Below are 17,978 nucleotides of genomic sequence, written 5' to 3'. Positions count from 1 at the left end.
ACTAGGAATGTGACACACTTGATGAGTAAAGCTGGCTATAGCTCAGCAGGTAGAGCGGGGCGAGCATTAATCGCAGGGTTACTGGTTCCTCCTCCACATGTCGAGTTGTCCTTGAGCAAGAAACCGAAGCCAACTGCTCCTGATGGTTAGGCCTTGCATTGACTTGTGTGTGTGTAATGTTAGAAGATGTATTGTAAACTGGTTATACAAAGTTTGATATTATCAGTTCATCAGGTAATTTCCTATTAGGTAAGGGTCATTTTCAATAAAAATAAAAACGCCAACATTTTCTCACTTTCACTTTACCTGCTCGGAAATATTTCCCTGTTTTTGGAGATCGACCACCGTTCTTGAGATTTACCAAAAGCTGCAAAAATATAAGGTGCTGAAAAAAACCTTCAACCGACAGATTGTGTACACTAAGCCTCATATCTATTATCAGATATGTCAAAATGGTGACAGACTGTGTCGGGAGCCTGAGGGAGCTGTTGACCTTACCTCCTGCTGAAGGTTTTTGTGCGGTGAGTGTAAAATGGGAATGAGAATTGTGCAAATACTACTACTACTACTACTACTACTACCACCACAACTACTACTACTACTACTACTCCTCTTAATAATGATACAAATAATAATAACAACAAGACTGCACAGCAATATTTACCTTGTAGTATATGTAATGTGTCTTTTCTTTTAGGTCTGATACAAAGACATGCAATCAACACAAAGAGAAAATACAGCAATGTATTTACAATTTACAAAGAATCACTTCTCTGTGAAAATAGCACTTATAAATATGATTTACATAACAAAATAAATATGTAAATTACCAATGTAGCTTGAGTTTTTTTTCTGTTAAAAAATATGTTACAGAATAAAATTACAAGTAGTAATACGTTTCCTTCTCTGGTGTGATGCGAAATAGAGGTCCTTTAAAAAATCATTTATAAAGACATCATTACATACAACACTGTCATTATATTAAAAAGTGATCTCTATTATGAAATATAAGAAGGGAGTTACAATAGTGAACACTTGAAAGAACCTATACAAATACTCAAAAAATATACAATACACGTAATTTGTCTCCCTTTAAATGTTCATTGCATTGATCTGAGGATTGCTGAGATACTGACTAGCATGTCTGGGGTTTGAACAGTCCTCTTGAGATGATGCGGCCTGTGAGAAAGAGGTATAGACTAGATGTAATGGCACTGTGGTCTATGTATAGCTACTGACAGACCTTTAAAGGGTTTCTCGGGTCCACTTTAGCACCACAATCTTCACTTTCTGCAGACGACTAACCCGGCCATTCAGGCATCTTCACAGCTGTCCAAACTGAAAATACGCCACTCAGATTTCAACACTATCATGTATGATTTACCATAATCTTTTCTCTTAACCCACATAATCATAACAATAATATATATTTTTGGAGCATTGTGTGTCTTTTGTTATTTTTGGCTACTTTCTTCAGCAAGGATTAATATTTGATATTTGTCTGCTTGCTGCTTTAATTTCAGAAGCCTACTGTTTTCTGCAATTTTCTTGAATTCATGAATTGTACCTTTTTTCTTTTAAATTTCGTGCCAATAAAACATAATGAATTGAAAAAAAACATCCATGTTAATCCAACTTGGTCTTATAACATGAGCGGATTAGAGGAGTATTTGTGTCTCCCTACCGTTCTTGCCATTATTTTAGAAGTAAATACAAGATTTCCTTTCTGATCCAGTGCCTTTCTCATCTTATCATATCTGTTAAACGTTTACTGCCTCGATGAAGGTTTTTGTGGTTTCAGTCTCAGGTTTAAGTTATTATTTTAAATTAGACCCTTATATACTCTATAGTGACAACTGAACAAAGACAGCATCCTTACGTCATTGTGGTGTTTTCTTTTTTTTTAAACAATGACTAAATATAATCTATGGAAAGATGAAAATAATATTCAAATCAATTAAACAACAACGAGAATCCTTAAAACTGGATTACATCTGTGATATTTTTTTTCTTTTACAAAGCAAAAGATAATTTAAATGGAGAGTAGCAGAGAGTTGTGCCTTGTCATGGTGGCGTGTTGCCCCCATACTTGTCACCAGTTGTGAGGAAAAAGGGATTGTCGGACAAATAAAAGCCCCTGTGTTTGACTGAGGCTCGAAACTAAAGTAAACAAGAGGTCAGAGGGGAGTTGACTATAGGTAGAACGGGTTGTGAAGGTGGAGTTGGAGGTATCAGCAATGGGAGACTGGCCAGAGAGGCCAGCCAGCCCTGCATTGGGCTTAGCTTGGAGATGCTGTTTGTATGTGTGTCCCTTTAACTGCCGCTGCTGAGCATGCCCAGTAGCTTGCTGGGGTCCATGCCCTGCTGCTGGGCCATCTTCTGCACGTCAAAGCCCATGTGCATGAGGAACTGAATGACGTTCATCTCTTGTCCGGTGAACTGGTCTCGGATGGTGGGGCAGGTGGGGTTGCAGTGTGGCCACGGGCAGCTGTCAATCAGATGTACGGGGCAGCCTTTGGGTGGAGCCTTGTTGTTCCTGTTGTCGTTGAGGCTGCGGTCCCAGCAGTGCAGGGCCCGGGGCAAGGAAGTGCCTTTAACCTGGACGTCAATCCAGTAACTAGAACACAACACAAGAGGGCGCTGTCAGCTCACAAGTAGAGAGTCTCGGCCACAAAGTTCGGTGTCCCCTGCTAATGATACACTGTGAAGACGGGGGCTTGTAAATTAAATCATACTCACTTTCTGGTGATAACTTCATGTGATAGACATGCTGGAGCAAACATAGCCCTGCGAATAGAAAACAACAACACATAAACCAATGGGAATCTGTGCAATAATCTTATTTAAATTCTCCTCCTGAAAGAGACAAGGCCTTACGGGACATCTTTGAGTGTGTTCCTCAGCTCAATGCCCAAGTTTTGGATGTAGCGCCACTGGCTTTCCTGCACAGGCTGGCCTGTCAGCTGGATGTTGTCCACTGTCAACTGGGCCTCATCAAACAGCCACTGGACAACAAACACAGGGCCTGCACAGGCAGAATGGATAAAGATGAATGTAAGATTATTGTGCATATATACATATAGTATATATCTGCTCTGTGCCAAATACCATTCAGGTATGTTGGGCTTGCATGTACAGTATGTGCATATTACATGGCACAGAATGAGACCCCAAACTCACTTTTTATTGATGGGAAGACTCTATACCCAAAGAAACAGTTCCACTCCTCTCCTTCATGGGTTTGCCTGCACCTCTCTGGTACCACTCCTCCCCAGTACCTGATGGGACAGGTGGAAAGATAAGATACACGGTTAGCAACCCGATGATCTCGTCACCGTACTAAAATAAGTCCATCTCACAAATCCTTGTGTTTTTATGATATTATTCGCTGGCTCCCATACTTGATGCCTCTCTTGATGGTCTCTGTGGGGGCACAGCTGACGGCGTCCACGCAGTCCGTGCAGTGGTACTGCTTGTTGTCCAGGAACCAGCCAGAATCAGCCAGGCCTCGCACTTGTATCCCGGTGTGTCCCAGGCCCTCCAGCAGCTCTGCAACATGGTCCACGTTCAGAAGGACCCCAGTACCACCCGCACTGCACGCATAAATATGACATATTCTTAACAAACACCTGTACAGGAATTTAATGAAATGTCTACGATTTTTTATTTGAAATCTCCAGCAAAATGTTCACACATGAACATACCTGCTCCCTGCTAGTAGGAGAACTTTTGCGTTGTCCAGACCTTTGTTCAGCAGGTCATTCACAACCTCCTGAATAATCAGTGAGCCCATGAAGGCATATCCACCTACACACAACACAGAGAGAGTAGAACTTTAGAATAACTTCTTTTTTTAAAGAGGGTTACACGTTGGGTTTGTTTTGAAGAGTCAGTGATGTCTTACTCTGCTCCGTTTTGGCTGTAGCGCCGCTCCACACATCACTGGAGCAGTACGGGATGAACCTGCACCACCAACATACAGTTAAAGTTCCCAGCTATGATTAAAAATTGAGCTTCAATAAACACACAAACATGAGTCAACTTACACCATGTTGGCGTTCCACCAGTGAGGGTTTTCCTCAGGGAGCGGAGACAGGATCCCTGTGCCTGCAGAGACAGATCAACATGTATCATTAGCCATCCCGGCACTCCCAGACACATCCTCTTCCTCCTCATCATCATTACCACATGGATTACAGTTATTAAACTGCAATGAGAGAGGGAAGCGCCTCTGTTCCTACAGCAGCGGGCGCCAGGTAGCCCTACACCGCAGCTACATTATGACGGGGTGACAGATACATCCAATCCTTTTAATTACGGAGACATTGGGATCTAGCTACTTTTTTGCCCATGTTTCGGGGTCAGGATTTGCTTCAGGTCACAGGCGGAGCAACAGGGGTGCTTATGGGAGCATATAGTGAAGTACACAACGCTGACCTGTTTTAGTTTGGGGCCACTTGGATGAGCTCATCAGTCTCCTCATCGTCTCGTATCGGCTGTCACAGTTCTCCTTGTTGAAGCAGTACCAACCGCCTGGACATGGATACACAGACAAAAAAAGCATGGGAGTGTATCACACACATTGTCTAGAATTATTCATCATTCTCAATTTGAGCATTAGAAAGAGAAACATAATGACATGAGTTATATTAATACTGACCCTCTAAGAATATCAACCAGCGTCTGCTGCCCCGAGATTCTTTCAGGTAGTACCTACGAGAGACCAAAGAATATCAAATCAACACATCATAGCAGACGTGTCGATAATGCTTGAATATATGTGAATGTGATACTAAATACCCTTATGGCTTGTTTTACACCACCTGAATAACAATATATCTAAACAATAGATAGATAACACCACATTCCACAGTTGTGATTCAGTGCTCTTTCTTCAGAAACATGAGATAAACACTGAAATATAATATCTGCACTGTTTCTACCATCAGTGACGGTATCCAAGTATGAAATATACACTCATAGGACGCTATCACTGTAAGCCAAACAAAAATGTCTTGTTATGCTGTTGATTCCTATCTCTGGAAGGTGACCGACAACAGCAACAAATGCAGTTTCTCCAATATAAATCCAAGGAGTACACAGGAGAGAACAATGAGGTAATGTGTATGGTTTGCAAACTGATACAGGGATCAAACAGGAGATACACTCTCCATTATCATGTTTGTAGTTTACAGATGGTGTTCCTCATGTTTAATGTAATCCATCGTCGACTCATCACTCTGATCATCATTCATCAACACACACGTCATGGATAAAATCAAGGCTCCGGCCCACAGTGATGATGAAGAGATATGGTGAAATGAAAGAATTCAATTGACGTGTTTAGATGTCAACACACACAGTCTGTCTTTTTCATTTGGGATCCATATATGTCCAAGATAATGCCCATCTACTGCACCCTGGGTCAGATAAAGTGAATGTTTTTGTGCTAGGTTAAGATTGTAATAAGAAGTTAATGCACGCTAGAATATAAGACGTGTGCTGTATGTTGTCAGTCCAGAAGAGGGCATGCGCATTCTGCTGGAGCTTCTCATGTCAGACGCTTCATCATACTTTTTTCAACAGGATTTTTATATGTGCTACTGTGATGTTGAAAGAGTTTCATATATTATTCAATCAGTATCCACCCGACTTTACCAATGACTAAGCCGGAGGGATTGCCAAAAAAACTTCAGTGACTTTAAAGAAAACAGACTTGGCTGAAGCTCTGAGCTGTTTCCTCAGACTCTGAATCACACTTTGGCTGCAGTTAATGTCTTGTGCTATTATTGAGAGGCACAGTCAGTGATGTAGGCTGAAGACACCGTGCACTCTACTCACTACTTCCAAACAACAAAGTGAAGGCGGGCTTGGCAAGCTGAACAAGCCAAGAGGGTGCATCAACACTCTCACTCTAACAAGTGTGACTCCAGAAAGTGAATCACACACTTCCACCTTCCCGTCCTGTGAATGATTTTACTTGTTGCATCCTTGTTGATCTGTTACTGTAACAATACCTCTGTGAAAAACACACTGTTGGTAGCTGACGGATTAGCATCTCAACTGACAACAGCCACGGTGGTGAATGAAACGGCCATCTGCCAGTAACTGTCCCTTGCATCTCTAAAGAGCAAAGAGCTTTACCGCACCAACAGACAGCTCTCTCCATCAGGCACTTCAGGGTTTTACAGGAATTAGACAGGATAGTAAATCCATAAAGAGACGTATAAAAAAAAAAGTCTGCACATCACTGAACTGGTCCCGGATAAGGTATTATGCACAGATATGTCATCAAAGCCTCCTGATATGGAACAGACATCCAGCACAGTAAAGCATTTATATAATACTCTCAAATAATGACTGCACAACATTGTTGTGATTGTGCTTTTCAATAGTTTTGCTATATTAAGCCTATTAGGGGCATACCATTTTAAATACTGTTCTTTCATTGTGGTACAGTTTGTGCAGAATGATATGTTGACAGTTTGAGACACACAGGAAATCCACCGTCTTTGGACCATGCGGCTAGTTAAAAATAACTCCTTTTACAACTAACTTTCACTTGATTCATCTCCACCTGCCTTAATTATCCGTATTATTTGTACAGGAATCAGTTTAACGTACAGTATTCAACCTGACTTAATGAGTCCATATGACTGAGGATTGTTTGTGTATAATACAATATAAGAGGCAGTGGATCTGTCTGATATTAATGTGCTTTTAGTGCCATGGCTTATCGCTTTAAATCATTCAGGCTTTCTTGCTGCCAAATGGATTTCTGCTTTACAACAATGTCAACAGTGGATATCATGGCAAACAAATGAAGTGATCTGTTGTTTACCTTATTGACCATGGACTAAAATATTGTTTTCTTTACCAGACACTACCAGGAGCCATTAAGAGCAAATAGTACACGTTTTAAAGTAGCCAAGTAAATAACACATACTGTTACACGGCTGTAAAATCATAAGCCAGCAGTGTGTGTATATACACTCTGCAATCATCAGAGAAAGAGACAGGCACATAGAGAGAGATGGACTGGGGTCTGAAAACTTAAATCTAAACTTTCTGCAGAGCAAATCCTGCATTCTAATTTGAAGCAAAGGAAATGAAGCATTGGCCATGTGGCTATCCTGCACATTTCACGCTTAGCTGACGCAAAGCAGCTGTTTATCTCATCCCGTTATTCTGTCCTAGGGCATAACGCTCTTTTGAAAACCCCTCCCATTTATTTTGGTCATTTATCATTTATAGAGGAAAACCATTTGTGAACAAGCCAGTCCAAATAGGAGGAATCTCCGCAGAGACGATCATTGTTGTCCTCATGCTAGATACATGCGCGGTACTTTGGGTAGCAGGATGACCAGCAGCACGGGCTGCGCCCTGCTGAAGCTAAATAACAATTGCTCCTATAGCTCCAGGTTGCACTGCTGCACAGCTGACCCTGGCGATCGACTCATAAGATAGATCACGCTGTACACGTGTATTCTAAATTGGTACATACCCCGCAGGACTTCCATCGTTGCAGGTGACCGATGTGTTCCCCAAAAAGTTCAGCTTCATGTCGTAGTCGAGCTTCTGCGCCGAGCACGGGTAGAGGGACTGCGCGAGGTTCTTCACCTGTGTCATGAAGTTATCCATGTTCTCCTCCACGGCGGTGAAATCCAGAGGGAAGCTCTCCGTGGTGTCACCCCGATCCGCTCGGTACGTGGGAGGAGGTGGTGGTGAGCGCCGTGGTTGTGGGTTGCGGCCACCCCGAAACCTCCGTGCGCAAAGAGCTCCGGACTGCATCAGCACCAGCACCAGCACTGATGAAATCATTCTGATCGCTGTCATCTTATCCCGGAGATGTGAGATGTTCTTTCTTCAAATTCAACGTCTCGTCAGGGAAACACAAACTTTTACTGATGAAGCTGAGAAAGAAACGACAATTACGCACTGTTTTAAAAGACGTCACAACTCGTTGCACCCGCTCCTAGAAACGCTTAAATTGAATGTCAACTAAATTAAAAAGTCCTTTTAAATTAATTACAGTCCGCCGATTTTTCTGGATATATTATAATCTTTCAAAGAGCACGACTACAACCGTTTGCTCATCTACCAAGCTCAACTCAAGCGCTGCTGGACCAAGCGCACAAGCTTGAACGACAACACTGGTGCCATGCTCTTGTATTTTATTCAAACTTTCCCCCCATGAGTGTCCGTCCAGCCAATCGCAGGAGCGGGGCAGGACTCAGGGCATAATCAAGCGTGGAAGACTACCCCCCTTTTTTCTAATTTATATAGGGAAAAAAATGTCCATGCGTTGGTTCTTTTGATCCGCGATGTTTCATTTGATGTGGTGGCTTTTATTGGCCTTGAAATGCCCATTTCCCATTCCACCACAAATTTATGAAGTGAGAATATACGCATTTTGTTACACACTTGCTTGAAAATCGGGGAATAAACAAAACACGATCAAAACTTGGGAATAGTTCCAACAATATTTGGTCAGGAAAATAAGTCAGACTTAACCTTGTTAAATAAGCCAAAAATGATTATTGTTATTATTAGTTCACGTATTTTAAGGCTTTACTTTTATAAGGCAAATAAAAACATAACATTGTTTAGAGAGTATCATCCACCACCCCACAAAAAAAAAAAACCCTCCACACATACCTCTTTTTAGGAATCACTTCCAGTTCTGACTAGTTGAGCTGCTTGTGTTTTCTTAAGGTTTAGAAAGGGACTTGGACACTTGTTTTTATTTTAATCCAGACGGGGCCTCCAAAGATCAAAGCACCCATCACTCTTTCTCCCCCCCTTGCCTCGCTTCCTCACTCCCACTTCAGTCTCTTCCAAACTTTCCTGGTCTACTGTATATTTTAAGTCGAGCAGAGCATTGTGATAGGAAGCCAGCTTTTTAACACAGGAATGCCTCGTTATGGTTGAGTTATAGACTTCCCTCCAACAATCTCTCATTTTAAGGACACATTTAAGTTACAGTGCAGCTCGCAGTGATTACACAAGAATAACAGCGATTATTCATCGAGGTGACACTCATGGCGACTTTTGTCTTTGATTGAGCTCATTATTCCCATGTGAAGCAGACTGACATTGTAATTTAGTTTAGTTTCAAGGGACTGGGCATTAATGGTCTACCTGTACACACGTAGTTTATTGATGATTTCTTATTTGATGCAGTATCAGCTTTGGCTGTGAGATCGGAAAGAATTCATGGGCCTCATATTGGGGCACTGAGAGCCGAGTTTCTTCAGATATCAGATGTTGTTCTTGTGAGAACCAATGAATGACACCTTCATTGTAATATAAATTATAAGTCTGAGCTCAGCTTGACACCTTAGTCTTTAGGGGACTGTGACTTTTGCAAAGTTGTGCTGTAAAAAGGTTTGAAAATGTTACGATAGAAACTCAGCCAGAATGAACACATTTGGGCATGTTAGAAAATGCTTACATGTGTCGTGAGCACAACAACATGTTAAAACTGCTTCACATCCTCTCAGAAAAGGAACCTCTATCCCTGTGGTTAATCAGTGATCCTAAAGGCTGTCGAAGTGTTCTGAGCCAGGTAAGATGGATATGAAGTCACCAGCCGGACTGATGGTATTCATTGGGAACTTCAAACAGATGCTTGTATAGATTAAAACATGTGGTAGGGCCCAGGAGGAGAGGCTCTGTCACAGATTGAGTCTAGTCACTTTGACCCATACCTCCCTGTTTTATCACACGTCATCGCGAAAAATGTAACCCTTAAATCACTCGCAGATGGACGCTGGCCTCTGACACACACGCTACCATGAAGAGATGCCCCGGCGGTGTGTGTCGAAAAGTCCTCTGACCCGAGCGTGAGCCGCAGACACTCACGCTTTGAGTCATCTAAATGTGTAGATTCTGTGTTAAATTTACCGAACCATGTGAGGCTGGAGACAGACACACTGGTTAGCTTTGCTACTGTTGGTGCACAGTGGTTCTCTACCCTGCACCTTGTTTGAACTCCAAGTGCTAAGCCTTTCATGGCTTTCACTGGTAATTCTCTCTCTCCCCCTTTTCTTTGCCTCCCATCGTCTGCGTGTGGCTTAGACACAAATGTAACCATGCAAGTCCGAATGGATTAATCCTAGAATTAGGTCATTTGAAAATGACCCAGCTGTTCTGATGGCAGTCCCTCAGAAGTGCCCCCGTAGAGCCCCCTCCCCGACTCTAGGCCTCCTGTGAAAGTCAAAGCCTGTCTTTCATCTCCGATCAGTTGCATGTGCCCTCACAGATCCACAGGTTTTACTGCTTAAGTCTGGGCTGGCAGCATTGATCATGTGACCGTTGCCTGCCTGGTGTTTGAACACATCTTAGCTCCGTGAGCGCTCTCTCCGTCTGCGCAGCCTGCCAGTTCTGCTCACACATCCCCACCGTCCGTCTCCTCATGCCTGTTAGTTTTGATTTGCACATGCTGTTGTCGAGGGTCCATCCGAGATCATCAAATCCTGCTAGTTGGAACTGTTAGGTCAGGTTACATCAAAGAGATCAGGAGGGATCAGCCTCTTGAAAGGGACAGACTCTGGCTCACATCATCAGAAACAGGTGGAGGTCCTCATTGGAAGAACAAAGGAGAGATCACCATCCATAAAACTTTTATGTTTCATAGAGGAGTTTCTTTAAATTCCCTTAAATTGCCACCCTCTCCTACACAGAGTGCTAGCACGAGTCAGCACCAGCATAAAACATATGATATCGGGTTAGGGATTGTGCGACTCAACCGCAGCACTAAATCCCATGAAGGTCACAACAGCAAAGCCTGAGACTTAGTGGTATTATGCCACAAAGTGTTTAAGTGTGGAAATCTGCTAAAAGCCGAGACGATAAGGGAACTGGAAATATATGGAACACTACTCAGGTGTTACAAATTAGTTGAAAAGTTGTTGAAACCTTCAGAGGTTTTATGTAAATTGTAATAATTTCTCCTGTGGCTAACAACAAAGACTTTGACATTTAGTTTGTTGCTTATCATAGCTGGAAAAAATAGAGTCACTATACTGCACTTAGAAGCAAAAAAAATATATATTCTAGATATTATTCATGCGTTATTTTAATGGCAGCTTTATTTACAAGTTGAAGTGACTGTAATGTTAGAGAGCTTTGACGTTTTAGGCTATCCCTCTGAAAACACTTCAGCTTCTGTGCTGTGTCACCTTGAGGCAAACCTCCGTAAGCAGGTCCCCTTAATATCATGTGCAACTATTGTTTAAAAACCCCAAACAAGCATGTACAGAGGTTTCTGGGTGTTAACACACTGTAGATTCCCTTTCATGTGCCCCCCACCACATGTTCCTGATATTATCCAGAGAATCGGTAAACAACCTTGATCCTGACTCAAGTCAAGAGGTGCCATCTAAGATGTGGATGTAAATGGGGAGTAAGAGAGAGTAAGAGAAGCAGGAGACATCTGTCGAGCAGGCTCTCATTTTGTAAGAGGAGGCCGTCTATTGGTTACAGATGATGCCCTGTTTGATAAAAATGAAGTCTTTCAAGATAGGACAGCTTGCATTAAAGGTCTCTCCGGCACCAAGGGGTAATCAAATAGTTCAGGTCAGCTGTTTGTTGTTGATCCTTCATCTGAATGGCGGTCACAAAATTGCTGTGGTCGCCTGTAAACAGTCCTGTCACGTCATTCATGCTAAACACAATGGATGTATTTTTTTGTGTGCGTTAGCGTGGACGCACATGCATGGTTGTAGGAATGTGTTGTCGAACAGGAAGATGAGTGAGGTGGAACTGGTCGCTTGGATGTACCGGCGCATGAGCATGCAGCCTTCCTCCAGAGGAGTTTTCCATTCATGCCTCGAGCCTGAATCACCCTTCGCAGTGCCCTTCTGCCAGGTAGCGACAGAGGAGGGAGCAGAGACCACTTACCATTCGAAACCTGCTATTATTATCATCAGAGAGGCGGCAGCCCTCCTTCCCCTGCGCTTATTCTCATCTCCACCGAGACACAAGGAGAGATCAGGCCCTTTTGTCCCGGAAATGTTTATTTATGCCAGAGATTTGCCAAAGGACATGGAAAAGCCCTTATTACAGGTCATGACAGTAGAGCCACAACACATGATTCATTTTCTGTCCTTTAACCTGGTAGTCTCTACGGGGAAATTCTTTTGAAGTCCACACCCTGCTGTAAAACATGGTCATTATTCAATTATGTGAGAGCTGTATTTGAAACTGTTTTGAGACTGTAGACCTTAAAGAATTGCTGTAGGAAGGAGTTGAGGGTTAGCATCATTTTTTATTCATATTTTATGAAGAATACATACACAAAGATGAAAGAGTTGTTGACATGTAACGTAAATCTGATGTCCGGTCATAACTCTTGGTGCCGGTTCTTCAGACAGAGATTAAGACCTATAGTCCCAGACTAACGGCAAAATTCACTGGAAATATCCACGGAAAAGCACGCAGTCTTGGACTAGACCTAATCCATGTCCGGGAACTCTGCCCATATTGTTGTATGTACACGGTATGCGCTTCCATCCACCGAGCCACTGGGACACTATTAGCGCATGGTATGTGCCTCATTATTTTTGACACTCTCTTAACACCAAGCAGCCGTTTTCTTTTATCCTCTCAGCAAGAAGATGAGGCTACTGTAATCAAAGAAGACAATGATCAGTGCCAGCCTCTTGGCCTGGCCTGGTACCTGCTTTGATGTCATATTTTGGTGTATAGCGGGCTGTGGCCCATGCCAAAGAGCACCCATAGTCGCCAACTGTCTGACAGGCTGCCTTTCATCAGAATGACATCACTCTGCTACTTGATTAATTTCCACAGGCTCTTCCAGGCCTGGGAATTTTCTCCCAGGAATCTGAAATCATCGTCCCACGCCTTTACACCCTTAGTCTCAAAATAAAAGAAACACTCATCTGAGACACACAGAAGTTTGTGTGGCATACACGCAGTATTTAAATTCAGAACTAACAGTACTCTAGCTGTTAGCACTGTGAGGTATTTGCCGTAAGATTTACTTCGGCTTTGTTTTTTCGGCCTTGTTTTTTTTTTAAGTGAGCTAGTGAATCCAGATGGAGCTCAATAAATATTAAAATAGGCAACATGAAGAGACAAAATGAAATATGGAAAATAAATATATATAATATATTATAACTGTACACACTGCAATCTTTCAACTCAACATTTCCCTTCTCTTGATTTTTCTCTCCATGGGGGAGGGATAAGTGATAAATTACAAGGTAGAATCTGAAGTGTTTGTTTTTGGAGGAAACTGCCATGCGAAGTGGATATTTATATCCAACTTCTCTGGCTGGCAGCGTTGCCTCTCGGCCCAGCGTTGGCTTCACAGGACCGCTTTCTGTCTTCACCTGTAGGTCAAGAGCAGACTAGCGCTCCTCCCCACATCATACAGACTCTCCTGTAGATGCCCCGAGGATCAAGAGGTGTCTGCGGGGCCCCTGACCGTCCGCTGACTGGAAACTAGAGTCTTAGATTTATAAAAAAAAATGTAAAAAAAAATGCGTTTCAAAGGATTAAAGAGAGTGTTTGTTTATTCTCAGCAGAAAGGATGTAGAGAATGACGGTACATAACTCACGTGGCTGCGCTGCTCTTTGATGTATTCTGAGGCATACAGCACATATCCTCTTACAAACACCGTTAGGTATAATTATCATTGTGTGATCTAATTAGAAACACTGACTGAGACACATTGAAGTCAATTTAACAGAGGTAGAATACTACTTAAGCACCGACTAAGCCTCTGAAATCTGGGTTTCTTCCCATCTCATCTCTGCTCATGAGGTCACCTGTGGTTGGCCAGTGGAAACATTTATTCAAAACACGGTAACGTATCTGTTTGGGAATATTCGGCACACATTTCCCTTTCTCCTGCGGCAGGAAGAAGGTGGTCATTTGTGGGAAGAAGAAAGTGTTGCTCAGGCTTTACTCACAAAGGGTACAAGAAGAGCCGTCACCAGGACTCATCATCTTGTTTTTGTGATGACTAATGAGCAGATTGCTACCAGCACCTTTCGCTATGTCTATCTGGTTTTGATCTGTTTATAGTTTGCATCACTGGACTCACAGGAATCTGGGCACCTTTTGGACACCGCCTGAAAAAAGAGCCGGATACGGCAATAAATGTGAACTGCATATAGTTTATTAGTCATTCTATGAGTAATTCCACACATTTCTCTTCACTTTAGGTCTGTAAACTGAGAAAAGGATGGATGTAAATTAAGAAAAGGTCAAACTAAATACTTGGTGCTACTACCATCAAGTAATATTCCTAAAGTGCGGTCTACAAAAGCAATTAAGCCAAGAAAATAAAATGAAATTCCATTAAAGTGAATGCCCTCACATCTGGATGACAGGTGTAGGCCCACTCCACATGTGTCAAAACTTTCTCCTTAATTTACTTATTTAAGAGTCCACAAAAGCAAGAGTGAAGCAGTTTGTGTGCCTCTGGATTTGATACGGGATGGCGTTCAAACCAAAGGGCATGGTCATCCCTCTAAAATGAAAGCACGGCGGGCAGGTAGAGGAGAGGACAACTGTAACGTGTCTGAAGCGTAACCTGTTCTCCGGCCCTCGCTTTGAAACCATATGAAGATCGGCTGCGGCCCTGAAGTCATTACACCTTCAAAGGTAATTAACACATGGCTTTTGTTTGGGCCCGATGAGCCCTAGATTATGTAGGTACAGATGGTCAGGGGGGCGGACGACAGATACCAAGAGCAAGGTGTGCTTGGATGTGCTTTCATGTCAGCAGGAAGTGCTTGACCCCTGGCCCCCTCCTGACCTCAAATCTAGACTGTCAACGCCACTTCCTTGAGTGCCCTGTAAAGATTAACATGTGGACGGAGACAGGGGGCCTTCGGACCCCTGCGCGATGAGCAAGAGGACCCAGCTGGCATCGCTGCCCTGCAACACCTTTTGCCAGTTATGCTAATACAAGGTTATATAAGATCAAAGGCTTGTATTGGAATCTATTTTTACTGATGTCTTTCTGGGTGAAATGGCAACATTAGTTTGTGGATACTGTGAGAACGCGGAAGCTGGAGATATGAAAGGTGGAGCAGGTTTGTTTCTGCTCTGCTTTAATGTTTAGAGCCTCTGTTACAGTTTGCGCTAAAAACTGCCACCTGGTGTATTTCTCGAGGTGGTAAATAGCAGCACTCCCTCCTTTTACCATTAAAAGTAAAGATATCTTGCCTATCAAGGTGTTTTGAGTTCAATCTGGTACCACCATAGTGATCAATATTGTTGCCCCATACAACTATGACATGCCATGTTCACACTTCAGCTTAAAGGATTGATTAATCAATTAATTGATTGTACAGATCAAAGAAACAAGATGCAGTGTTAGTTAGTGAGCTTTTGAGGTTATGGCAGTGAATTTCAATAGAGACAGGCTAGCTGTTTTAAATTACTTTGATTAAGTGATCTTCATATTTACCATACAGTCAAGGTTCATTCGTCTCATCTCACTCAGCAAAAAAAAGTAAGTAAGCATATGTCTAAAAATGCAAAACTGTTCCTTTAATTTCCTTTTTTCCTTTATTTCCCTTTACTCAAGGTGATGAAATACAAAGTCTACGCTATAAAGGAGGATACTGGGCTCTTTCCAAGCATTGGGTTATCCTAGACAAATGGATACTTTGATGCAGAAATTACATCGTAGTAGCGTAGTGTGTCAACATTAGAAGGTGGGCCTGATTCAGATTCAGATAGCAGTAGTAAACTCTACTCCACGTGCTGTCAGTCAGGAGCGTCGGAAAGCTGCAGATCGGCATGATCTGTGCCCTGCAAGCATCAAACACACATGCAGAGGCATACATACACAGAGCGAGCCCTACAGTTTAATATGAATTATGTTGAGCAGCCACTTGGATCTGTGGGTCAGCAGTCTGTCTCGGGAGAGTGTTTGATGATTGCGTTTTATTGTTCCAGAAGGTCAAGATCTTCAAAGCTCTCCTTCTGTTCTCCACAGGGCACCCGGGCAGCAGCTGTCGGAATACACTCGGCTTTGTGTTTTTATACGAGAGAAGAGGTAGGTCAAGCCCACTCTCACAGAAATGTTTTTACTGGGGGGCAGGCACTCAGTGGACGCCATAATATTGTTGTTCTGCCCTTTTGTGCTGGAGAGCGGGGAGCGTGTGAATCCTGTCGGATGGGACATCACCTCTCCCAGGTCTTACGCTGATCAAATAGCCTTTTTGGCATGACTCAGCGGTATCCCTACGTGTGTGAATGACTGTGTATGTGTGTGAATTGTTACAGACAAAACAGACCACCACTTGGGCTTTAGATCAAATGTCTTCCCCCTTAGTGCCTCTATAATGCACTGCATAAGAGCTTGTACTCTAAGGCAAGTCTCGTACAACCAATGTCATTTTGACAGGTTTACACAGCGGATGATCAGACCTGACAAAATACATATGGATTTTTCTTGTCATGTTATTGGCACCCATATAGCACTCCAAGTTTAATATTTAGACTGTTTAGCACATACAAGCCTCTTAGCGGACAATTAAGGGGACTCAACAGAATGACCCTGATAAAAAAAAAAAGGCTTGAGCATCTGTAAATGAAGATAAGGTGTAGTAGAACTACAACCAGACCATGTTGCACCATTTTGGTCACTTGGAGCCCTTTAAAAAGACGTGATACCACATATTTTACTCTTGACATCTGGCGTCTGTAAATTAAGGAAAAGATATTGGGTTAGAGCTTTCTTCTAGCTCCAATACAGTGTTGAGGAAGAGCTAAAAGAGTGTCAGTGGTTTAGATCTGTCACCGAGTCTAAACTCAAAGCCAACAAGGATGCAGTGGTAAGACCTGGATGCTGTGGCCTGGTGTTGAATAGTTCACACACTGTTTCTCTGACCTCCTGCACCCTCCAGTTGACCATCCTGGAAACGCTGACTTTACTTACGCCCGCTGTGATGCTGCTCCACCCGTGCGCCCTTCCCTCTTGACAGGATCTCCGTGAAAGACTCCCCCCCCCTCCACCTATTTTCACACCCAGCAAGCTGAAGAGGCTTCTTTTCATGCCGTTGATACGCATTTGAAGTGTCCAGTTGCTGAGCACGTACACTCATATGGCGGTCTGTGGATTATTTTCAGTTTTAGAGACGTGTAGAGAAAGATCATCATTGCATCACATCCAATTTGTTTCCACTTAACCTGCTGTAATTCACGCAGATTTGCCTAATTGCAACTCAAATTTAGGTGATGAAAGTCGCCACCTACCTACTGTACTCCACAGTACATCAGTAGTTTGTGACAACTGGTGTGAATAATTGCTACTGTACAATAACAGAGCTGTTTTATGTTCTCCCTGAGAGCCACTAACATTGAAGACAGTCGGTTGACTCAGTTTGCCAGATTTCTGCAATGTGTGATTCCCAATACTCCCCAGGCATTTTATTTTATACAATGCCTAGAAATAACAAAACACAGATTACCTGCAAATGTGACAGGGTGTTTGAATCAATTTACTGGTTTATCTTCTTCGCAGGATCAACACAAACAGTGGAGTACACGCTGCAGCAAAGCAGCTTGCTAGACATTTGTAATTTCATCTCTGAAGCAGTGAACTTGCTGAAGAGAGGGACACAGTAGCAGGAAGGGGTTAGTGCTCAAACAAAATGCTGTCACTTTGATCATTTCCTCCTGGTCTTTGAACTCGGGACTCTTGAAAGGGCCGATAATGATGTTTAATTGATTATGTAGAATGAACAAGCATGGTTTGCTCTCATATCATCCCCCCTCCCACCCCCCTTTTGTGTGCTCTCACCAAAAGAGGATCGCTTGCATGCCATATTGCCCCCTCTCTTTCTTCTTCTAAAACAAATAAAGACGTCAAACATCAAAGCAGTTTTTGGTTAATAAAAGAAGACCTCAAATATTTTCCATTATGTTCGACATGGTTTTGGGTTTCACCGACCAGAGGAATAACAAAAGAACGGAATAAAATGACTTT

The 17,978-nt window shown here is 42.7% G+C and overlaps 1 protein-coding gene across 1 annotated transcript; it reads right to left on the bottom strand.

The window, feature by feature from the left end:
- Window positions 1-795: 795 nt before the first annotated feature.
- Window positions 796-7,947, bottom strand: notum1a (notum, palmitoleoyl-protein carboxylesterase a). The gene is made up of 11 exons (XM_068718662.1): window positions 7,505-7,947; window positions 4,661-4,713; window positions 4,438-4,533; window positions 4,047-4,107; window positions 3,905-3,963; window positions 3,705-3,807; window positions 3,402-3,593; window positions 3,181-3,278; window positions 2,878-3,025; window positions 2,740-2,787; window positions 796-2,617 (listed from the first exon to the last, which is right to left on the bottom strand). The coding sequence occupies exons 1-11, from the start codon at window positions 7,834-7,836 to the stop codon at window positions 2,314-2,316; spliced, it is 1,494 nt and encodes a 497-aa protein (XP_068574763.1). The 5' UTR covers window positions 7,837-7,947; the 3' UTR covers window positions 796-2,313.
- Window positions 7,948-17,978: the final 10,031 nt, after the last annotated feature.

Source organism: Cebidichthys violaceus, unplaced genomic scaffold, assembly GCF_023349555.1.
Source record: "Cebidichthys violaceus isolate CVI_PGR_0920_01 unplaced genomic scaffold, fCebVio1.0.p SCAF_23, whole genome shotgun sequence".
In the NCBI taxonomy this organism is placed as follows: Eukaryota; Metazoa; Chordata; class Actinopteri; order Perciformes; family Stichaeidae; genus Cebidichthys; species Cebidichthys violaceus.
The sequence above is the reverse complement of the archived record's forward strand: the minus strand, read 5'-3'. Positions and strand labels throughout refer to the sequence as shown.